The following is a 25169-nucleotide window of genomic DNA, read 5'->3' as shown; positions in this document are numbered from 1 at the left end:
TTTGTAACTAAATTGAGCTCGAGGTTTTAAAAAAAAGTGGTGGGTACAAAATGACTCATGACGAAATGTGGTGGGGACGCGTACCCACCGTCCCCACCGTCCCCACCGATATCGACGCCTATGCTCTTAACAGACACAAAATGCAATTAAAATGTCTGTGCAACATGAACAGGGACCTTACATGACAACAAGATGCATTTAGCAACTTAGCCATTGTTTAAATTCACCTACCCTCTTAGCTGCTAGCTGCCGTCTGGGATGAGTGAGTGTGTTCAGCCAGGCTCCGGTAATAATCATCACGCAGCAGTTCCGTGTGTATTTGTAGCATATATATCCATTTTGTGTGCTGTCGTTGGTGAATATGAGTCTCTGCAGTGGCGAATTGTGTGGTAGTTTCCTTAGCCAGGCTAGCAGCCCGGACCGGCATCCTTCTACTTCCTAGCCGCCTCCCTCGCCTGCTGAGGCCGATAACAATCCAACAAGCGCCCGCTGGTCTGGTGGAGGTCTTCCAGAAGACCGTTCAAGCCTTCGCGGCGAAATTCTTTATTTTATTTCACCCTCACAAATAGGTAATTGAGCGCTGTAGTGGTTATGACCATATTAGTGACTATGTAACTACATGGAAATGGACCAAATTATGTTTATGCCCTGTACAGTATAGTGTTTTAGACTGCTAGCTGTAGTCTCGCGCTGAAGTCCCGTGTGAATTCAGGTAGCGTGAAAAAGGTAAATAACACACTGCAGGTTGGAGGAGCGTAGTGTGTGAAAAGTGACGATCGGAGGTGTTCACAAGGGAAGAAGCTTAGAGTAACGTCACTATGGAGAATACAGATATTGAACACATGGAAGAGGCTTTTGAGTTTTTAGTGAGCAGTTCTTTTCAATTCTGAAAAATAACCTGTGCTTTATGGAGACTTGTGTACCCCAATTATAAAAAACACTAAATTGCTAGGCCCAGCTAATTTTACACCTTAATACTGATGCAGAGGCTTCACGCAGACCTTTTGCCATAGCCTACCTCAGTAGTATCTCTCTACTGAGCAAATTACAAAACACTGAACAAAGAGATCATTTAGCAACAGTGACTATAAACTACCACTTGATTTTATAAAGTGAACCTTCTGTAGCACTATATTATTATTGCCTGTAAAGTATAGTGTGTCTTTGCACTGAAAAACAATTGACGAGGTTTGGCCATGTAAATTTCAGTTGAGCGTTTGTTGTTAATGTTGCACTGTTCATCAAGTACGGCGCACTGGATGGTTAAGGACCACTGACAAAAGGTCATGGTGTCAGTCAAATCAATAGGCAGGACCTGCAGCACAAGTTGCTTAGGAATTTATAGTGTCACTGTAAGGAGAACATAAAAAATGTAATTTGGCTTCTTACCACTGTTCCTGCCAGAAGACATTTCAGACATCATTTTGCGGAGACTCCAGGCCAGCTTTCTGAGGTAGGTGCAATGCTGTTTCATCTCCCTCATCAAAATGATCTTTTCCTCTTGAAGCCGCATTTTTGACATGTAAACATCAAAAATCTTCTTCTTCGTAAGGATATTGCTCGATTCTGAAGTCACAAAAATAACATCCTTTGAACACAAGTTTGACTTGTACAGAAAGCATACCTGTTAAAAGATAAGTAGTGTAGGCAAAACCTAGCCTGGAAATCCAAACCCAAATCCGAAAGATTAAGGGTCTGGCAATGAGTAATGAAAATGGCCCAACTACTAGGCAAAACCCATAAATACTAGCAATAAACACATACAGAAATTGTTCCATACCTCTGCTGTGCACTTCCCATGGCCATATTAGACAGTCTGCCCCACTGTCTCCTTCCACCACAGAGAGTCTGCTTTCCACCTTCTCCTCAAGGATGCGCTCCTCATCTGCAACCTGCTCATTGTACAGCTTGATTTTTTCAAACAGTTTTTTCTTCTCTTCCCCCAATTTCCTTCGTCGCAACTGTCGGATTTTGTTGCTGTCTATAGTTACAAAATAGAGAAAACATAATGCACAAGTATGTGCATACAGATATGATACATGCAATACTGTTAAAGCCTTATACTTAAAATCATTTAACAGTTGATAAATCAAAAAAGAAAAACAAATGAATTCAAAGACAAAATAGGCCTAGTATCTGTAAAATTCCAAAGAAATAGATTTTAAAACTAAAGACTTGTAGATACTAAGGGTGGGGGGAAAAAATCGATACAGCAGAGTATCGCAATATTTTCCGTGGCAATACTGTATCGATACACAGACGCAAGTATCAATCTTTTATCGTGTTGGTCAGTCTGTCTGCTTGACAATCCCCATTTTACAGCAATAAACTGAAGTGAGATGAACAAACAGAGAAAAGTATCTTTTTAGATAAAACAGATGTTGACAAAGTTTCCTTTGGGGACATCATTTGAAATTGGGAAAAATTTCAAGTTGGACAAAAAGGTAAGAAATTGCAATATATCGCAGAATATTGCAATATGTTTAAAATCACAATAATATTGTATTGTTACACAAGTATCGTGATGATATCGTATCGTGAGGCCTCTGGTGATTCCCACCCCTAGTAGATACAGAAATAAACAATCCAGACAAGATATCTGCAAGCGATATAAATGACAATATTAGATCAGTTATCAACATACCAGTCTGATTATAAAGGCTGGCTTTTCTGTGATGAACCGCAAGGAACATTTCTTCAATTGATTCCTGAAGAGGTTGCTGGTCATCACATCTGGTACCTGCAGAATCTTAAAATACAAAAGCAATATAAACAACCAAAAACAAAACAAATCTGATCGATCTTTTAGATTGTACAAGCAAAAGCTAATGGCTGGAGAAGGAGCAGGAGGTGCAGGGCCATGCAAGGAAACAAGTCTGAGTCATATATTATAATTGACTATCACAATACATTAGAAAACTATGTAAAAGGATTTCCATAAAATATTATACCATCGGAAGCCCATTCTCTGACATCATGAACCCACTGATGCACCATGTTCTCAAGGCAACCAAGTTGAATGCTCAAATCTTCCAGTCTCTGAGAATCAGCCTCCGCCTTTTCACAAGTCTACAGTAAAGAAAAAGCAAGATTTTTAAGATGTTATCTTCAAAGAGTAAGACAAATCATAGAGGCTTTATATTGTCTATACAGTATCTAAGACACATTGGTCAAATTGGTTTTAAATGAATATGGGCAGTAAACCTGATCATGTCTCACATTATCTGGTCAATACCTTGACGTATCTGCTGGATAATGCAAGATGAAGGCCTTCCTGCTTCCGTCGGTTCCATCCAATAGCATGGACTGTTAACATTCCTCGTATTTTAAACATAATGAATAAAGTGATGGAGGAAAGTCCCATTAATGGTCATTCAGTTAGTCAACTTCTTCACAGTTGAGCTTTAATTTCAGATAAATGTAACAATCATAGGGGATTATTTAGAGTTTTATCTTAAACAAAGATTAGATCGACTTACCAGATTTTGTCATGTACTTGGTTGTGAGGGCACAACGAGAGAGGTAGCTGTTTACCATTTCGACCTCCTCCCCTGCAGTTGTACCAGCACCCTCTTGATTTTTGCCACTCCAGATTGTCTAACAAATCAGTGTGGACATTTATTTTATAATCTTATGTATTATACATAAAAGTTACCGTTTAAATTTGTATGATAAAGAACATGTAGTACCTCACACTTTGTTGAATGGGCCTTGGCATGCATGACAGAAAGGAATGGCCTCATCTGCAGTAAAGGTCTGAGCTCTGACATGGAGACCGACAACTTTTCAAGGTAGGGCCAATACTTGCAAGCAATATCCGTGCAAAAGAACTGTCCATTTGTGGCTGTCTGAAGCTCCTTTTGCAGGAACAGCGGATAAGCAAATATTTCCCCCCTATACATGTTGAGGGCCTTCAATAGCACTCCGTGTCGGCAAACAACCACCTCAATGCCCTCTTCATCCAGTTTACTAGCTCTTCTGGCTGTCTCCCGTGCAGCAGACCACTGACTGGCTCCACAGATTCCTCTGCTGGCAGTCTGCATGACAAAATAGTTTGACAAAATAGTTATGCTTATAAGAAAAACAAAAAAAAATTATCCTATGTAATTATTTAATCCATCAGGACCATGGAGTCAGGTTACATTACACCAAAGAGCATCTGTTTAATGATTGGAGACATTAAATATTTACTTTCAAAATACAATTGGAGGTTTAGTCAGGGCTCAAGGAGCTTCAGAAAATGCATCTTTCACTTTCCTATCTTCAGCTTAGCAAACAATAACTCACTACCTATTACCAAAATCTAGCCACTTTGGATGTCACCACACATACCCAATTTCAAACCCCAAATTACTTGGATGAGATGCAACATATTGCTTAAATTGCTGGTTGGGAGATACTAGTCTGTTCCATTTAAGCTGACACCATCTGGTCTTGAGGGAAGAAATAACTAATTTGTAATGGAAAATCCTACATTTCAAGTTTCAAGCCATACATTGCAAAAACAATATATAAATATTTAACTAACACTTTTCATTTTACTCCTGATCTCCTCAACAAAATGTTGTACTTCAGCGTCCTTGGCGATGAAAGTACCGTCAAAATATGGTTGCTCTGACCTAAATAAAATAAGAAAAAAGATCTTGTTCAGTGTAAGACATTATTTGTTCAGTTCATTTGACTAAGTGTAAAACAACTAACCCTTTTGACTGTCGAAATCGGTACTGCTTTCTGTTTCCATCTGCGCAAAGAGCTATCATGTTGGGTGTACACGCCGGGCAGGTGAAGTGCTCTACACTGGCCATATTCTCACAATGGTACTGGCAGAATGTGTACTCCAAATAACTCCTTTGGAATACGTCTCCGTGGATTTTGCCAGCCTATACATTTGCAAGTTATATGTAAAAAGTCAAATTAAATAGTTATAAAATATTTTTACTTGATGCAACTATTATCCACGCTGATCTTACCCTTCCAAATTGACAGGTCCTCTTCTCATACATCCGCAAAAAACCCTGACGCGACAAACTGGGAGCCACAGTTTTCAACTCTTCAAATGAAGTAAAGACATCCATTGAAAACAATGTGTCAGCATTCACAGATGCTGGCCAGTACCCACTGCGAATGAGGTCGCTCATGTCAGGTGTCCACTGTGCCAGACATAATTTGCAAGACAAGTTTGGCAAGTGCAAATCATACCGACCTATAAAAAGAAAAAGGTAGTACATTTAATGCATGGTTATGTCCTGAAAATAACTCTGGACAGGAAAAGAAAAAATAAATAAATAAAAGCCATAGTTCATACCATTTATGCAAACCATAATTATTGCTCTACCAGCTGATTCTGTTATGGTTGCAGGATCACACGTGCACAACTGGACAGGCCTCACTGTAGGCAAAAGACATACTGAAAGAGAGAAGTTCAATAAATAGTGAGAAGCTTTAAACAATTATTTGCAATTTATTATTATTAAATTAAAAAACAAGGACACAACTTCAACCACTTTATCAAAAAGATCAAAGCACTACCTTGATTGACGAGTGTATATCCGCCATTTTGCTTTACGCAGCACACTGTTGGCTCTATGGCCTTGTAAATTCCCCCAATGCAGGACTCCCTGTTATGGAGTGTGTGTTTTTTGTGGATGTGTGTGTCACACTCCGTACACAGCCACTCCTCTGGCATGCAGTCTCTGCATTGAATGATGGCAGGAGATGTGCAGTGGCTGCAGTTCTTCTCTGGACGTTGCAGGACAGCAAGCAGCTCAGATGATGAGACCTCGCTTTCCGCCACTCATCTTGGGCTGCAGATTGGCCCCATGATGTGGAGGTGGAAGGATGCCCACTTGCATCTGGAATATCTTCTGAGGTCTGCAGAATGTCCTGCAGTTTGTTCATCTCAGTCTCTGAAAAGCAGGTAAAATAAAACAAACATCCATTTCATGCTTTTTACTAACTTGCTTAATTATAGTAGGGTTTCATCTTACCAAATAACTGTTGAGAGGAGTCTGATTGGGTCACTGTGAGAACCTCCTCAGCTGACTCAAAAGGAATAGAGTCCTCACTGGGAACCACGGAAACTAAAAAGATAGATAGAAACAGGCTGTAATAGGCATACAAATACAATGTTTGTTTGGTGACTTCAGGCTATAATATGGAAATGTTACATGTAAATCAATATTAGTTACATTTAATATAATATAATATGAACCTGACCAGGACTGCTTCACTTACATTTCACATCTTTGGATTAGTTTAGCAGAAGTTGACATTAAAATTAACATTGCAGAATGCATTTATAGTCCTAGTTTAAAATAAACATTTCAAAATAGATGAAGTCAAAACATACATAACAGATCCACCTTATGGTTTTCTAATGGCACAGTTTAACATATTTAAAAGGAAAGAAATATCAAAAATAGGAAACAGAAACCCTATTAATATCCGAAAATAAAAGAAACACCCCCTATTTTTGTGGTCAATGTTATAAAAGGAAACAACAAAAACAAAATGTAATTACATAGGGTTTAGATAAAAAATACCAAACTACATATTGGATCTAATGAAGGTTAATTCCAATTCTTGAGGTGGGTAATTAGAAATAATCTTGGAAGACTACCTGTAGCTGAAGCACGATTTCGTGTCTCTCCACTTCTGCTTCTTTTTAGCAGTGGACTTCCTTCAGCATTTTTTTCCACCCATCGGACCTGAAAACTACTGCCTGTAGCAGAGTCTGCTTTCTTTTCCTTTGATGGCAGAAATATAGCATTGTATGACTACACTGAAATACAGTTATACAAATATAATTCTCTAATTCCCACACTGGCGAGATTACAGTCTTACTTTTTCTTGAGCCAGAAGCATATCAGCAAGGAAAATAGCATCTTCTGCTTCCCAGTCGTCTTGCTGATCAGCCATTTCAACAATACTATGTTGTATAAGTGAGACAAAAACACTGTCAGAAAAAAAGAATGCCATAGGCACATTCAAATGTTCATGCACTGTGTCTTTTGGTCAGTAAGACAGTAATGTGAAATACAAAAGAAGGAATAGAATGAGAATACTTACTTAAAGACAATAGGCCGCCTTCTACAGGAGATCGCAGCAAGAGAGAAAAAGCCATAACAGTGAGAGAGTGAGAGAGAAAAAAGAGAGAGAAGAGAAGAGAGAACAGAGAAGAGAGAGAGAGAGACAGAGAGACAGAGAGAGAGAAAATGCCTGCGTGTGTGTGTGTGTGTTTGTGTGTGTGTGTGTGTGTGTGTGTGTGTGTGTGTGTGTGTGTGTGTGTGTGTGTGTGTGTGTGTGTGTGTCTAAATATTAGGAGTGGCTCTTAAAAGAGCCGTTGGTTTATTAATAAAGGAGGTACTGTAGAGGTGGATTTAATAGGGACAAGGGTGGTTGGTAACAGGAGCTGTCAAAGAGAGGATAATAAAAACAAAACATGGTTATTTATCTTGCAGCAAGCATGAATTTCTCACATTAAAAATACAGAAGTGTATCAAAATGAAAAAAAGATAACCTTGATGGAGATGTTGATTAATGTAAACAATTTGTATTTAGTCATACTCAACATGTAAACTGCATGAATATTAGCAAAATAAGGGACAGACGTTTGCTATTTGAGCTCACTATTACAAAGCTCTAACGTTACAGTTCACGAATACACGTAATGTTGTAGGCTAAAACTATGTTTACAACACTTTACAGCATTATTGAAAGTACGCAAAATAAGGATAAACGATTGCTTAAATAGATCCAACCGGACACGACATGACCCGTTCCGACGGATCGCGTCGGACCTGTCAAGATAGCCTTTCAGCAGCTAACGTTAGAGCTAACGTTAGCGTATTCATGTAAATCACGTTACCTTATTAGCTAGTTAATAACCTTCAGCTCTCGACCGCAATGCAATTAACATGGCAACACTCATCGACAATCTATAACAGTTTAAACAAAAGCCATTAATGAATTAAAAATATATAAAGCTAGCCTTTTAGCTAACGTTGGAATGCTAAAACGAGCTAGCGCTAGCTTATTTATGCTACTTATTTCCTAAATCCTTCAATTCCCATCTCTAACGTTAATAACCTTCGGCTCTCTACCACGAAATTAAATTAACATGGCAACACTTACAGGTAATATAGCTAACACAGTTGAAACAAAAGCAATTCATTACTTAAAGGGGTGATAGAATGCAAAACCGATTTTACCCTGTCATAGTTGAATAACGACAGTTCAGTGGGTAAATAGGACATACATAGAAGCTCAAAATCCCATTGACACCCCTTTACTATGAAAATCTCATATTTTGAAACTGCCGCTGAAAACGGGCGAATCCCAACAAAGCTGGAAGTTGTCGTCAACCTCCCAAAATCCGGAACCTTAAGAGAATGGTTACGCCCCAATATTTACATAGGCTACACAACTGACCTTAGATCAGGTAGTCTTCTGAATCTAGCTAGTTTTACAAAAATGGATGGCTAATTGCAAATTTTGTCCGGCGGTGCTGCCTGGGTTGTTGCCTCGCCGACCGGCCTGCTGTGAGCTCCGGCTGGCAACCATACCCGCGCAGAGTCACCGGTAACACCGCTAATGGACTACTAAACGCCGAGGCTCTGACAGAGCTCCAGGGCCTGCAGCTCCCCTCTTCCTGCTAGCTAAATGCCCGGTATGTGTGAGTGAGAGCGCGGTCAGCGAGCTTGTTACACCAGCAGTCTGTTACCACAGGTTTCAGTTAATCTTTTAATGTGTGTAATAATAATGTGTTCAGTTATTTAAACAAACTATTGGGGAAATAAACGCCGCTTGTCCGCGAGTCTCATTGATAGAGCCTGCGGCTGGATGTAGCTCTATCAATGAGAGCTAGCTAGCTAGCCTCCTCTTAGAATTCCTCTGGAATTCACAAATATTCATTAACTTGAAATCGGACACCGTTGTTAGCTTTATAAGACATATATAGTTAGATGTTGTGTAAGTGGCGTGACGAAATTCAAACTGTAAATCGAATTAAGGCGAAAAGGAAGCTAACTATCTGTGGTTTGTAGCTAGGATTGAAGGGACAGTCACAGCTAACGAAACACCTAGTTAGTCTTCACAAATATTAACTTGAAATCGGACACCGTTGTTATGTTTGTAAGACATATAGCTAGTTAGATGTTGTGTAAGTGGCGTGACGAAATTCTAACCGTAAATATTCGAATTACGACCAAAAAGGAAGCTAACCATCAGTGATTTGTAGCTAGGATTGAAGGGACAGCCGCAGCTAACGAAACACCTAGTTAGTCTTCACAACTATTAACTTGAAATCGGACACCGTTGTTAGCTTTATAAGACATTTAGTTAGATTTTGTATAAGTGGCGTGACATGTGTGTAACATGTGGTAAGAGATTGCTGGTGTAACAAGCTCGCTGACCGCGCTTTCACTCTCACACAACGGGCCATTTAGCTACCAGGAAGAGGGGAGTTGAAGGTCCTGGAGCTCTGTCAGGGCAGCGGTGTTGGTAGTCCCTGCTGTGGGCTGCCGTGACGGAGCTCCAAGCACTCATAGCAGGCCGGGTCTGTGAAGGAAGGCAGGCTGGGTGGCGAGGCAGCACCGGCGGGCGGCGAGGCAGCACCAGCGGCTGAACTCCGACACACAGTCTTACCAAATTTGCAATTAGCCATCAATTTTCGTAAAACGGCCCATATTTGAGCTTTATATAGTTGATTTCTCGCTTAAAAAAGTATCAGAAGTGAATTTAATAACGGAATAGCCCGATAAACAATGTATAACTTTGCAGTGTCTGAAATATGAGAGTATCCCATGTGTTTCTATGTAGTTTGCCCAAACCAATCAGCGCGTAGCTCATTCTGAATATTCATGACCATACCATATTTGGAAGAAAAGCTCTTGTTCCAAATAGAGCCATATTCACAGGGTAGTTAAGGGCCTATAAAATATCATTCGGGCAATTTTCAGCCCAACCAATGTTACATACCCCATTAGGAGACCTTAAGGAACAGTGTAAAATGCCCTATATAATCATTCTATCATCCCTTTAAAATACATTAATCTATCAAGGATGTATCTTCCTCTTACCTGGGGCCTCATTTATAAAACCTGTTACGCAAGAAAAAGTTGCGTGAAGCAGGGTGAAATTTTTCGTCGCAACATTCCTCGCAATAGTCGGGATTTATAAAGAATTTCCATGCGTAAAAATGTTCCCAATTTTCCGCAAACTTTTGACCACACGTGTGATCGTGCGTAATGCTCCCAAGGTTTTATTGACTGCGTTTTAGTGAACTCCGATGGTATGCCCGTTTTCCGAACCTAACTCAGTTTTTGTTTTCCTGAACCCAACAATCCTGTTCTTGCTAAACCGATCCAGAGCCGGTCGCGGCGCCCGGCGAGGGGCTGCCAGCAACGGGGAGAGGCAGGGGATCCGACCACACCGTGCAGCGGAGGAAATGCGCTTTTCCTCCGCTGCTCTCCCCTGCCTCGCCCCGGGAAATGCGTTGTTTGTTTGATGTGTATCTGTGTGTGTGTGTGTGTGTGTGTGTGTGTGTGTGTGTGTGTGTGTGTGTGTGTGTGTGTGTGTGTGTGTGCGTCTTTATGTGGTCGTGTCTGATTGTAGGTGTCTGTTTGTGGGAATGTTGTCTTTCTGCACCTGCTATTCCCACACAGTTATCATACAAGTTACCAAATTGTTACATTTCAAGCACTTTCACCTGTTTTGCACCAATAATGATCCAAAATCTTGTTTCTATTTTTACCTTTTTAATAACTGAATTTCCTTTCTCACAAAAAACGAAAATGATCATATGATCATAAATGTGATCTCACAGGGGTAAATGGCAAATATGAACCATAAATGATGTATATATCATTGGTAATTGAGCTAAATCTGTTAAGTATTAAGGCTGCGTAACAACAATATGAACACAAGGGTTACGGCTTCCAAACAGGATTTTGTTTCGCTGTTCTACCTCTGTTAGGAGCACATCACTGAATCGTGTTTTTTCCCCATTTTCCCGTTTCGTGATTGGTGATCAAGGGCTCCTTTCAAGTCTGGAATATTCATTGATTGATTAACATGGACCTTATTAGGACAAATATGGGACGACCTTGGGAGGAGCGTGAGGCTCGTGCAGGACCGCATAAGGTAACACACGTCCGTATTTATAACGAGAAGAGTGCGTACCGGTGTGCGCCGCAAGGTGTTATAAATCAGAATATTGTTTTTGCGTACGAAAATTCTGACTTTTTTGCGCACGAAATCTTTCAGAATAGAATCTACGCACAGTTTTATAAATGAGGCCCCAGGATGGAATCCGCATTGTTCCTCTTCAACCCTCCTTTCCAGCACCTTGGAGTAGACTTTACCAGGGAGGCTAAGAAGTGTGTTACCCCTGTAATTGGCACACACCCTCTGGTCCCCCTTTTTAAAAAGGGGAACCACCACCCCGGTCTGCCACTCCTTTGGCACTGTCCCAGACTTCCACGCAATGTTGAAGAGGCGTGTCAACCAGGACAGCCCCTCCACAACTGCCAGTAACATACTGATCAGCATTCATGAGGTGCTTTACATTGAATGTTTATGGTTAAAAATGGGCGTGTACAGGGTGGGATAAGAGGCTGATTCATGTACATACACTTGTCGGTAATCTGTGATTTATAAAGGGAACATTGCTTACAGATGTGCATACGCACAGTTTTATGAATCAGATTTTTGGGCTTTTGGCCGTACGTATACTTTTAGTAAAGATCTTATGCATAGTTTTATAAATGAGACCCCAGCTCATGGTAATTTACCATTGAAAAGAATACCATGAAAACCTGAACATACTCTCTCTGAGAACGAATTCCCCAGTCACAAGGCAGGCAAGGCACAAAGGGTCTCCTGACAGTGCTTCAAACTGAAGGTAATAAACTGTAATGAACTGCTTGAGACAGAAATGTGCATGAGTGTTCTTCTCACATACATGGTCTGTCTTATATAGCTGAGCCCTGATTAGGGAGTTGGCCACAATGAAGTCTTTGAAACAAAGGGAAACCAACAGACCTGTCGACCTGAAACAGACACTCCTGTGACCTGTCAGGTTCCCATGGAGGACCAGGAGCAGGAATGGAGCCTGACAGAAAAACTGGGTGTGCCACATTCATGGTCGGATTAATGTGCACCTCCACAAATATTTAGCAACACAGGCCTTTATCTCAGCTGCCCAGTCGGTTGATGTTATTTGGATGGCATTTAGCCTAATCACTCCTGAGGGCTATATCACAAAACCTAGATAGCGGGTTAAGTCGGGATATCCCAGTTATACTGGATGACTTAAGTCTTGAATTGGTTTTCACGAAAGCAGAGGCACCTGCTTGTGCAGCTAGCGTGCCTGACCAGGCTAGGATTTATTAATCCTGATTAATTAAAGCCTTTTCTGTTCACTCAGCAGTGGGTTTACCTTATTATTATTATCAGCCTGCATTAAAATACAACAGGTGCATATTGCTGTTCAGTTAAATACTTTTAATATTTTAACATTGTGACTATTAGTTTAAAAAGGATTCATGTTACTGTCATTGGTGCTGTTACATTGCTGTATGAAGACTGCTGTTTATATTGTTGTTTGGTGAATATATTAGGCTATGGCAGTTGTTGAGATCATTAGAAAAGGCTGATAAAGTTGCAAATGTGTTTTAAATGAAGTCTGCAATGAAAAGGCAGTATATATAGAGCTATACACGTGTGTGTTCTATAATGGTTCTAACAAAGGCAGAGACCAATTCATGTTTTAAGATGATTTATTTATTTTTATATTCTTTAACTTCTTTATATTTAATAAAGGGTCATGTAGGCCTATGTAACTCTTCCATGGCCATTTTATTTGCCATTCTTAGTACACAATGTGCACTGGGACTATAATTTCAGAGGATTGAACAATTATAAAAACTAGGGATGCACCGAATCCATCCACAGCAGTGTATTTTTCATTGTATTTACCTGAAGTTGCTCCATTCTGGCTGCTGTCTGTAGATTCCTTCATGCACAACTCGTATTCTTTCAGATGTATCATACCAAATGTTGTAACAGCAGCCATCCAGTGTATAGTTTAGGGTCCTCGCCACCACCAGACAAATCAGCATTGAGAATTGAACATGTAGCTGGACTTGAATGGCCTTCTTTTGACTGAAAGTTCTGCCAAACAACAACTTTTTCTACTCACCAGTTCCATGTCCAATTCCTCACAGCCTACTGCATTGAACGCTCCACCTACGTAAACACCTTCATCATTACGGCGACCAGCGTAGCGCGTGTAGTGCAAGCGTAGGGTTTGGTTCGCTGGACAAACATTCTGAGGTTCCCCAGAATCCCAACCCGTCAAAAGCCCAATATTCAGCTGGATCAGAAGCCGAATCCTGGATTCACTGCATCTTTGATAAAAACCTATAATGAGAGTTCACTGAACCAGTAACTATACAGTATAGGCTACTGTACATTCATGGAACAACAGGGAGAGGACACCTTAATGGTTTTGACCTTATAATTTTCTGAGGGAGAATAACTGATGAATATACTCTGTTACAGTCATTGTTTACAGTGTGCATGGAATTTATCACTTAATTATCTTCATAGTTTCTAGATTTTAGAGTCTAATTTCTTCAGCGTCTTTATTTTCTATGTCCATATATACGTGGAAGAAAAGCATTCAAGATTCAAGATTCAAAAAGCTTTATTGTCTAATGTGTTGCCATGTTAGAAAATGTTCTTTTGATTGAAGGCAGAAGGTGTGTGACGTGTCAGTAGCATTAGTTTTGTATATGTATTGCATTGGGAATGAAGGATTTGTTGTATAATGACTTTTTAGCCAGAGGCACTCTGAACCTTCTTCATGATGGTAATAGCTCAAAGCTTTGGTGGAGGGGGTGGGAGGCATCCTGGATGATGAATTTGGATTTTCTTTCCACTGCTTGTATATAAAGATCAGATGGCTGATTTAAGGAATGCCTATGATCTTAAGGGCTTGCCTGGCTATCCTAGCCAGCTTTCTCTTGCATGTGTTTGGTAGGAAGCTGTACCAAGATGTGATGTTGACAGCGATGACAGACTCTATCAGTGTATCAGGTATACTCTGGATAGAATGTCCTGTCTCACTTCAGATCCTTTAAGCCTTCTGAGGAGACACATGTGCTGTTGGGCCTTTTCGTAAGTTGTACAGTGCCTTGCGAAAGTATTCGGCCCCCTTGAACTTTTCGACCTTTTGCCACATTTCAGGCCTCAAACATAAAGATATAAAACTGTAATTTTTTGTGAAGAATCAACAACAAGTGGGACACAATCATGAAGTGGAACGAAATTTATTGGATATTTCAAACCTTTTAAACAAATAAAAAACTGAAATATTGGGCGTGCAAAATTATTCAGCCCCCTTAAGTTAATACTTTGTAGCGCCACCTTTTGCTGCGATTACAGCTGTAAGTCGCTTGGGGTATGTCTCTATCAGTTTTGCACATCGAGAGACTGACATTTTTGCCCATTCCTCCTTGCAAAACAGCTCAAGCTCAGTGAGGTTGGATGGAGAGCGTTTGTGAACAGCAGTTTTCAGTTCTTTCCACAGATTCTCGATTGGATTCAGGTCTGGACTTTGACTTGGCCATTCTAACACCTGGATATGTTTATTTGTGAACCATTCCATTGTAGATTTTGCTTTATGTTTTGGATCATTGTCTTGTTGGAAGACAAATCTCCGTCCCAGTCTCAGGTCTTTTGCAGACTCCATCAGGTTTTCTTCCAGAATGGTCCTGTATTTGGCTCCATCCATCTTCCCATCAATTTTAACCATCTTCCCTGTCCCTGCTGAAGAAAAGCAGGCCCAAACCATGATGCTGCCACCACCATGTTTGACAGTGAGGATGGTGTGTTCAGGGTGATGAGCTGTGTTGCTTTTACGCCAAACATAACGTTTTGCATTGTTGCCAAAAAGTTTGATTTTGGTTTCATCTGACCACAGCACCTTCTTCCACATGTTTGGTGTGTCTCCCAGGTGGCTTTTGGCAAACTTTAAACGACACTTTTTATGGATATCTTTAAGAAATGGCTTTCTTCTTGCCACTCTTCCATAAAGGCCAGATTTGTGCAGTATACGACTGATTGTTGTCCTATGGACAGAGTCTCCCACCTCAGCTGTAGATCTCTGCAGTTCATCCAGAGTGATCATGGGCCTCTTGGCTGCATCTCTGATCAGTCTTCTCATTGTATGAGCTGAAAGTTTAGAGGGACGGCCGGGTCTTCGTAGATTTGTAGTGGTCTGATACTCCTTCCATTTCAATATTATCGCTTGCACAGTGCTCCTTGGGATGTTTAAAGCTTGGGAAATCTTTTTGTATCCAAATCCGGCTTTAAACTTCTCCACAACAGTATCTCGGACCTGCCTGGTGTGTTCCTTGTTCTTCATGATGCTCTCTGCGCTTTAAACGGACCTCTGAGACTATCACAGAGCAGGTGCATTTATACGGAGACTTGATTATACACAGGTGGATTCTATTTATCATCATTAGTCATTTAGGTCAACATTGGATCATTCAGAGATCCTCACTGAACTTCTGGAGAGAGTTTGCTGCACTGAAAGTAAAGGGGCTGAATAATTTTGCACGCCCACTTTTTCAGTTTTTTATTTGTTAAAAAAGTTTGAAATAGCCAATGAATTTCGTTCCACTTCATAATTGGGACCCACTTGTTGTTCTTCACAAAAAATTACAGTTTTATATCTTTATGTTTGAGGCCTGAAATGTGGCAAAAGGTCGAAACGTTCAAGGGGGCCGAATACTTTCGCAAGGCACTGTAAGTGTCAACATGCAGGGTTCAAGGTGTGGCGGTCATGGTGGTCAATCAAAGTACCGAGGTACTGGAAACTTTCAACCTGTTCCACTACTTGCCCTTCCAGTCTCAATGGTGTGGAAAGTGGATGAGGAGTATCAAGCAGTCGGCCCCTATGGCAACACATTTCCTTGGTCTTGGTGATGTTAAGCTCCAGTGATATGGATATGGATACATATATGTGAAGAAGCAAGCTCGGCCGCTATAATAAAACAGCGAGAAATCGCGTGGTAGACAATAGCGAACGGACTGAATGATAGTCTAAAAATATAAATTTAAGAACCACTTCTCTTAACTGAAACCATTCTGCCCACTTTTAATGCAAAATATACAGCTGTTAATATGTGCAAATGATTAGTAGCCTTACTCCTTTAATGTAAAAAACATGACGGTTTCAGTTCAGAGTAGTGGTCACATAAAGTCTATTTTTAGGCTCCTTACACATTCGGTCGGTCCGTGATTAACAATGCTTTCTTTCACTGTTTTATTACAGCAGCAGTGTTTCTTACAAATAATGTTTCACTTCATCAAACTTCCATAAGAAGCTGCTGCTCACTCTGTGTAAAGTAAATGCACAACACGTATTCTCCATTTTAGCATCAGTAAATCTGTGATCGACCTCACGGTCTGTTGAAGAACAGACTGGCTTGATCAAAGAGAATTATTTCAGTCTTTTCTTTGTTTAATTAAAGAAAATTTTTTGCATCCAATTGTTTCCTTATTTCAAGTCAAGAGAGACGTGAGAGGAGTCAGAATATAAGAAGAGCCAGAATATAAGAAGAGATAATATAAATATATGAAGAGCCCAGAGCCCCGACCTGCTGGACCTCGCCTGTTCAGCTCTGACCAGTTTACTCTCTGGGCCCCGGGGCTTCATGTGACCCACCGGGCCAGTTTGGCATCCCTCCCCACCCTGCGACCCAGCCTCATTTTGAGACATAAAAGGAGCCTTGGTCCCAGCAACTCTTCACTCTCCGCTCAGAGCCAACGACCAGCCGACCCTCAGCCATGACCTCCTTCTCCAGCCGCAGCAGCCTCATGTCCTCCTCCTCCTCCTCCTCCCCCCGCCGTGTCGCGCAGCAGGAGCTGGCAGGCGAGGGCAGAAAGACGGAAGAACCGACGGGAATCCGTGTCTCCAAGGCCTCCTTCTCCTCCTCTGCCGCCGGTGCTGGCAGCGCCTTCAACCTGTCTGACGCCGCCGACATCTCCGACAACAAGAAAGTGGCCATGCAGAACCTCAACGACCGCCTGGCGTCCTACCTGGACAAGGTGCACAGCCTGGAGAGGGCCAACGCAGACCTGGAGCTGAAGATCAGACAGTTCCTGGAGAACAAGATTAAACCTGAGGGCCACGACGGGACCGCGTACTACGTCCGCATCAAAGACCTGCAGGACCAGGTGAGCACAGAGACTCTGAACTCTAAGGGCATTTTCTCAATTCCTACATATCTTCTTAGATTCACCTTTTAAGGTATTTGTATATAATGAAAACTTGATGTTCACTTTTTTGGAATTCTTCAATTATGCACAGAGAGGCAAATGACAAGTGTCCCAAGCTCTCTTCCCTGTCTTTCTTGCGTCAGGGTATATTTTTAAATAGTGAGGCCCAAATGTGTCCTAGAGCAATGTGTAAATAGACAATTTGGCCCTAAAGCTGAAAAGTTGTTCGCTTTTTGGATTTCCTCAAATCGCGTTAATGAAAACACTTCCACCTTTACTCATGTGGACCGAATTGTTTTGGTTCCCAATAGTTTACCGAAGTCTTAGCTTCACAAAAGTTGTGTAACATATGAATGAAATAGATAAATGTCTAATAAATGTCTAAAATAACATGTTGTATCGATTTTTGAGTTCTTTTAACATTTTAGTTTGAAGTTCCTAATTTTTTGAACTTTTCAGATCAACTCCGCTGCTCGTGGAAATGCCGGCCTCCTCCTCGCCATCGACAACGCCCGGCTGGCCAGCGACGACTTCAGAGTCAAGTGAGACTTAGTTTCCTTTAACGTCCACACATGGTCAACACTCAGCTGAGTTTCTGGAACTCATTCTCCTGTTTGTTTATTCAGGTATGAGCACGAGCTGGCCATGCGTCAGTCGGTGGAGGCCGACATCGCCGGGCTGAAGAGAGTCCTGGACCAGCTGACTCTGGCAAGATCTGACCTGGAGATGCAGATCGAAGGTCTGAGGGAGGAACTCATCTTCCTCAAGAAGAACCACGAGGAGGTGAGAGCGCTGAAACCAGACGGGAAGATAAATTAAAGCTGCAAGAGGCGATGAATGGCCACCATGTCACGCCCAAGCACAAATGAACTCTGAAAAACTATTACTACTTTGAAAGTGGCTACAACGTTTTGAGAGTTTTTGAACAAACAAACAGGTTTGAGAGGACTTTAGGCTATAAGTCCTCTCAAACGTGTTGGTAAAATGAAAATTAACGTGCAAAATCCAAGATGGCCAACATCCCGTCAGGTGAAAAAATGTCATAATAATGGTATATGTTCCTGAAGATAAGTAATATGTTCCCACCAAATTTCGTGAACATCAAAGAAACTTTTCTGAACCATGGCGTGTGTTAGGAGGCGCTGGCCACGCCCCTGAGCCCAAACACTGCACAACTTCACCAGTTCTGACGTGTGTGCCAATTTTTGCGAGCATCCCAAGCCCCTCAAAAATGTGATTGCCCAGCAGAAAAATAATACATTATCCTTTCAAAAACAATAGGTCCCTGGCACTTTGGTGCTCGGGGCGCTAATAAAAAGATAAAAAGACCGGTGTCTTCCTCCAGGACCTGCTGGCCCTGCGAGTCCAGGTAGGAGGCCAGGTGAACGTGGAGGTGGACGCCGCTCCGCAGCAGGACCTGTCCGGGCTGGCTGGAATCAGAGAACACTACGAGACCGTCGCCAACAAGAACCGCCAAGAGCTGGAGTCCTGGTTCCAGACCAAGGTGAGACCACAAAGTCCTGATTCCCACCCTGAATGGGCTCACTGCTGCCCCATGCTGTCCAAAACCTGATGCAGCTCAACTTACACCACTAACATCTTTGTTTTTTATTGTTTTCAAGTTTTAAAACTTTGTGTTTTTTTAAGTTTTAGTTTTTAACTTTTGGAGAAACCTGCAGAAAATGCTTGTGAATGCTGAAACGCTAAAATGCTAAAGCTACCACAAGTCCTTTTTCCTGCAACCTCCTGGTCATAAACTCACTTCTCTAACCTTTAGGCCACCACTGTCTTTTTACTTTTAGTTTAGAAAGTTTTTATAACTTGTTTTGTGTTGTTAACTAGTAACCAATGAGGACACTGAGAATTAAAAACATCATTATTAACTCTTCAGAAGAGATAATTATCTTCACTCAAGTTTCTGCGTGCCAACGTTTTTTAAGTTTTAGTTTTCAACTTATTTTTTAGTTTCCTAACTTCTGCTGTTCTGGTGAGATAACTCTACATCCCGCTGGGCTCTGATTCCCTGATATTTGATCAATAACATCATTGATTGTTCTTCACAGTCAGCCGAGCGGAACACAGAGGTGGCTGTGAGCACCGAGACTCTGCAGACGTCCAAGTCTGAGATCTCAGAGGTCAGACTAATCTTCAGTCTTTGGAGATCAAACTGCAGTCTGAGACCAGCAAGGTGAGAAAACACCAAATCTCTCAACTTCATCAAGTCATCAAATGTAACATTGATTCTGTATTTTGGGATCGATTTCCAAAATCTAAATTGGAAACAAAACAACACAAAAATTATCCCTTCAGTCTGTTATTGACGACTGAATTCTGATATTTTAGATTAGATTAGATTAGATTAAACTTTATTGTCATTGTGCAGAGTCCAAGTACAAAGACAACAAAATGCAGTTTGTGTCCAACCAGAAGTGCAAAAAAAAAAGCAGAAAAGTGCAACGTGATATACAAGTATAGACGGGACAAGCAATATAGTGCACTGTAAGTAGTATTCTGATGTCTAGTAGTATATAGAAGGTGGTTTAGAGTAACATAAATTAAATATAAATATGTGCAGTGTATTAGCAGTTACCTTATAAGAGCAGAATAAATATGGCGATGTAATATGAACAATGTATGAACAACATGTACAGATATGTGCAATGTAGCAGCAGTAACATTATAGTAGTAGTAAAATAATATAGATATATGCAGTGTATTAACAGAATATATTATAAGAAACAGAATAAATATGCATATTCAGTATGAACCATATAGACAGATATGTACAGGTATGTGCAGTGTGGTAACAGTACCATTGTAGTGCAGAAACAGTAACAATAAGAATAAGTGTATGTGCAGGATGAATAGGATGAACCCTTAAAGGAACACGCCGACTCATTGGGACTTTATCTTATTCACCGTAACCCCCAGAGTTAGACTAGTCGATACATACCCTTCTCATCTCAGTGCGTGCTGTAACGCTGTCTGACGGTTCCAGCATTAGCTTAGCCTAGCACAGATCCTGCAGGTAACTGGTTCCAACTAGCCTACTGCTCCCAATTGTGACAAAAGTGACAAAATAACGCCAACATGTTCCTATTTCCATGTTGTGATTTGTAGAGTCATAAAGGCAGTGAAACAACTAACATGATACAGGCCGTCTTCTAACAGTAAACAAACCGGGAACTATATTCTCAGACAGGCTTGCTGCGAGCATATCACTCCCGGCCAAGTACTATATTCTACTCTGAGAATATAGTTCTCTGTTTGTTTACAGGTAGAAGACGGCCGTGTCTCATGTTACGTTATATTTCACTGATGTGCCATGCTAATACGCACGAGAGATGAGAAGGGTATGTATGGACTTGTCTTACTCTGGGGGTTACGGTGAATAAGCTAAATTCCCAATAAGTCGGCGTGTTCCTTTAAAGTTAATCGTTCCCGTGCTAATCAATGACGGCCATTTCTGCCAGGAAAATAGAGATAAGTGAAGAAAAGTTAGAGCTGATAAAATACAATAGATGTTTGCATAACTTTGACGATGACTTTCATTTGAGCTTTTTACTAATTTGGTTCTATTCTGGCACAGTTGGCCTTCTGTATTGGTTTGAATGTACAAGGTTTGAGGTGTTTTAAGTACTAAAGGGCTCTCTTACTGTAAATCAAAGTGACGTTAATCATTGAACACAACTGGCCTGACTTCCATCTTCCTCAACAGAAAGGAGCTGTGGAGGTGAGACTGGCTGAGACCAAGAGCCGCTACGCCAACATGATAGCAGGTTACCAGAGACAGGTGGAGGTTCTGGAGGAGCAGCTGTCCCACCTCAGGGCCGACCTGGGTAAACACAGGGCCATGTACGCCGAGCTGCTGGACATCAAGACCAGACTGGAGATGGAGATCGCCGAGTACAGGAGGCTGCTGGATGGAGAGAGGTGAGCCGAGTCTACAGTCATCCATCACCAAACCAAATACCAGACTCCATGTAAATAATCAGGACTTTTATCATCGTAAAACACACTTCATTCAAAGTGGACAGAAACTAGATAAAACTACCAAAAGCCGTCTTGGTTCATCTTTCCACTGTTCCAACAATTACCACTCTGGTTTGGTTGAAATAAACCCTTAATTCACCCATTTACATGTGGAGATATGCTGGCTCTATACACACTAAAAATCCTGATTATCTACATGGAGTCTGGTGGAGATATGCTGGCTCTATACACGCTAAAAGTCCTGATTATTTACATGGAGTCTGGTGGAAATATGCTGGCTCTATAAACGCTAAAAGTCCTGATTATTTACATGGAGTCTGGTGGAGATATGCTGGCTCTATACACGCTAAAAGTCCTGATTATTAACATGGAGTCTGGTGGAGATATGCTGGCTCTATACACGCTAAAAGTCCTGATTATTTACATGGAGTCTGGTGGAGATATGCTGGCTCTATACACGCTAAAAGTCCTGATTATTTACATGGAGTCTGGTGGAGATATGCTGGCTCTATACACACTAAAAGTCCTGATTATTTACATGGAGTCTGGTGGAGATATGCTGGCTCTATACACGCTAAAAGTCCTGATTATTTACATGGAGTCTGGTGGAGATATGCTGGCTCTATCCACGCTAAAAGTCCTGATTATTTACATGGAGTCTGGTGTAATTTGGTGATGGGGATTTCGGGGCTGTTTCATGTTAACCTAAAAGGATCTTACTCTTTAACTAAAAGGTCTATCTCTGTAGGGATCCATCCCATAATGTTGTCAGACACTTAGAATAATAATCTGAATCTGTCAGCAGCAACAACAGAACTTTTAGTGGACGCTGACTGACGCTGAACATGTATTTTTACAATTATAAAACCCACTAGTTGAAGTCTCATGAAATGAGTTATTTATTTTAACTGTTCTGCAGCACTACCAAGACCGCCACCACCACCAAGACAACGAAGGTGATCACCATCACGGAGGAAGTGGACGAACATGGAAACGTGATCAGCAGCAGATGCCAATGAAACCAGAACCAGAAGCTGTAACACGTAAACTGAGTCTGTCTCAGCTTCTTTAATAAAGATGAAGTCTGACATTGTTTTCTGTGGTTCATGTGTTTTTATTTCACCCTGACGGATCAGCTGCTGCTTTCACTTCATAAAAGAGAATCATCTCTGATGTAAAACTAATGAGGGAACTTTTTAATCCCTGTGTTGTCTTCGTGTAAACCATGCAACTTTTTGTTTTTCCTGGGTCAAAATTTTAAATTTAAACTTTTTTTTCACCAGAGCCCTGTAGTACCAATCGACATGTCCTGGATTTCTTTCAGTTACCCGGTTTCACCTAACCTAACAACCACGGTCCCTCACGACAGTGGTTTACAACTAGTCCAGTCAACTCAGGGTTTCCCAATCTAGAGACGCACGCGTGTTCACATAAAAGAGGCGGGGTTTGCACATGCAGAGCCGCATATTTTACATAAGAAGAGCAAACTATAATTCTACATAAATATGAAGAACACAGACAAGGTTTTACAGGCAAAACATAATTCAGTCGCTGCTTCTAAAACAAGAAGGAAAGCTGGCAAAAAAATAGCTGACACTGTAGATGTGTAAATCACAACGCTTATCAATATCACTTCCTCATCAGTCAGGACCTAGATCTGACCATAATTATGCTTGTGCTTTCTATAAACTGTTGTTGCTTTAGCCTTCTATTTCAGTTGCAACCCAGTGGTAAGCAATCGTGGGAGCAAATAAAAATATAATATACAAAGTGATGTGCGCATTGGCAACATACGGCTCAAGAAGCAGACAAATAGCCTATACATAATTACTTCCGCTGAAAGTCTATATCTTTCATAAAAATACCCATCAGGGAATGTTAACAGGGTTGTCGGTGCGAGTGCGAGCGGTCTCCGCGCACCGAGCCCCACCTGGTCTTCTAAGAACGGTGACGCCGTTATCAATCGAGTACTGATTGGTCAGTAGGCGGTGCTTTTACACCGGTTGGTCTCTAATCTCAAACATAATAAATATAATAAATATTTTATTAACAGAAACTTTTTGAAAATGGGTCAAATTTGACAACAGCAGGGTTTGTCTTTTCTTTTTCTACAGTAGACATAACTATGTTATGTGTTTTTTCTGATATTTCTCAAATGAGTGCACAAGAACACTAGACTTTTATGCATCTTCAAAGTGACAACACATATGCACTTGGATTATTATGACACTACAATTTTGACAGGCAATCTGATACACATGAAGACAATCAGATGAATACAAGAGACATCTCGGAGCCGTCTCACCTCCTCCTCCCTGTACGACTGTCATCCCCCCAGTTACAGCTAAACTGGCATGAGAATACTAGATAATTTAGGGTGACCTTGTACCTTTATCTGTTCAGGCTAAACGTGCTCACATAATGTTCCAGACTGCATGTCTCACAAAGTTAGAATCACAATCTGCATGTGGAAATGAGATAGACTCTTTCAGCATTTGTGAGAGAATTAAAGTACGAATTTAAACATAAAAATATAAGGAATTATGCTTAAATGTAATTTTGCCATTACATTCCACCCTTTTGATTACAACCTAATCACAATACACAAATTACTTTAATGATTACATATATTTTTTGCAAATGGCGTCTTCCATGTCTATTGTCAGAGGTTTCAAGCACTTGACGTGTGTGTGTGTGTGTGTGTGTGTGTGTGTGTGTGTGTGTGTGTGTGTGTGTGTGTGTGTGTGTGTGTGTGTGTGTGTGTGTGTGTGTGTGTGTTATGAAGGTAAATATGGTGCAAAACGTGAGAGCTTGTAGAATACAATGTGAGAACTTGCAGAACAAAAAAATTTAACTTGTATGTTAAAATTTGCACTTGTAAAATAAAAATGTGCACTTGTAAAATAAAATTTGCACTTGTAAAATAAAAATTTGCACTTGTAAAAATTATTCACATTTGAAGTCACAAAAAGAAAAAAAAACATGAGAGCTTGTAAAAAAAATCTGAACTTGTAAATTGAAATTTGCACTTGTAGAAAAAATATTCACAAATGTGTAGATTGATATTTGCATGAACACAATGACAGCTGCAAACTTGTAATGCAACATTTACTCATGTACTTTTTTTTTTTACTCAGGTTGATTTTCCATCACAACCACAACTCAGTGATTACAACCTCTCGAATCTGTCACTGTATGCGCTCTCGCATCACCAAGAGGCCGAATCTGCGCCTCGACTTTTGCCAACACTTGTTGCGATACATTTGGTGCAAAACTAATTTGTACCTGTGGACTTAGGCTGTGGAGCTCTGATCCAACAGAACGGGGAAAGCAGGGTTTCTATCGCCAGATGAGGGACAACTCTGTCCGGCTTATTTAGCTATGTCGCATGGAAGCCTGGTTGAATAGCAAGCTAGCGTTAGCTAACTAACCAACCAGCCTGATTCTAAATAAATACCATTTAATTATCTTAACACTTTTTAACAGTCAAACTGAAACACTGGCGGTGAGCTCCAGGTCCTGCAGCCGCAGACGGACCGTCACCAGCGGGGATCGGCCAGCGGAGCAACATCGCTATTATTGCCAGAAAGCTTCGCTGCCGACCTCGACCTGCAGTCGGAGCTCCAGCGGGACACAGAGAGCCGACTGCATACATGGTTACGTGTTATTCGGCGAAGCAGTTCGCTTTTTGTTGCGGTTTGGCTGCTGTCTTTCGGACGCTTTGTTGTTTATGGGTTTGCTCGGTAGCGCTGAAATTAACCAGTTAGCTAGCTACCGTGCTAACTAGCTGTTCCTGCTAACAGGTCCAACCCGATAATGACCCACGTAACTAACATCAGTTATTCACTGATCTAGCTAGCTACATATCCAAAAAAGAAAACTGT

General features: G+C 41.0%; 1 protein-coding gene, 2 long non-coding RNA genes and 1 pseudogene across 3 annotated transcripts; 1 reads left to right on the top strand and 3 right to left on the bottom strand.

Annotated features, from left to right (window-relative positions):
- Positions 1-802: 802 nt before the first annotated feature.
- On the bottom strand, positions 803-4149 carry LOC120575326. Its single transcript, XM_039826043.1, has 6 exons — positions 3690-4149; positions 2952-3069; positions 2645-2749; positions 1781-1981; positions 1390-1566; positions 803-816 (listed from the first exon to the last, which is right to left on the bottom strand). The coding sequence occupies exons 1-6, from the start codon at positions 4041-4043 to the stop codon at positions 803-805; spliced, it is 969 nt and encodes a 322-aa protein (XP_039681977.1). The 5' UTR covers positions 4044-4149.
- Positions 1296-22380, top strand: LOC120574790 (annotated as a pseudogene).
- On the bottom strand, positions 4548-4997 carry LOC120574820. The gene is made up of 3 exons (XR_005641912.1): positions 4971-4997; positions 4702-4880; positions 4548-4619 (listed from the first exon to the last, which is right to left on the bottom strand). It is a non-coding gene; the product is annotated as an uncharacterized LOC120574820 (long non-coding RNA).
- Positions 5019-5589, bottom strand: LOC120574817. Its single transcript, XR_005641909.1, has 3 exons — positions 5530-5589; positions 5306-5407; positions 5019-5203 (listed from the first exon to the last, which is right to left on the bottom strand). It is a non-coding gene; the product is annotated as an uncharacterized LOC120574817 (long non-coding RNA).
- Positions 22381-25169: the final 2789 nt, after the last annotated feature.

This window comes from Perca fluviatilis, chromosome 15 (genome assembly GCF_010015445.1).
Source record: "Perca fluviatilis chromosome 15, GENO_Pfluv_1.0, whole genome shotgun sequence".
Taxonomy (NCBI): Eukaryota; Metazoa; Chordata; class Actinopteri; order Perciformes; family Percidae; genus Perca; species Perca fluviatilis.
Note: the sequence above shows the minus strand (reverse complement) of the source record. Positions and strands in the feature narration are given on the sequence as shown.

Coding starts and splice junctions, on each gene's coding strand:
- LOC120575326 (XM_039826043.1), bottom strand. CDS start 4,043: ATGCAGACTGCCAGCAGAGGAATCTGTGGAGCCAGTCAGTGGTCTGCT. Junction 1,982..2,644: donor CAGCCTTTATAATCAGACTG/GTATGTTGATAA, acceptor TTGTAACTATAG/ACAGCAACAAAATCCGACAG. Junction 1,567..1,780: donor ATGGGAAGTGCACAGCAGAG/GTATGGAACAAT, acceptor TTGTGACTTCAG/AATCGAGCAATATCCTTACG.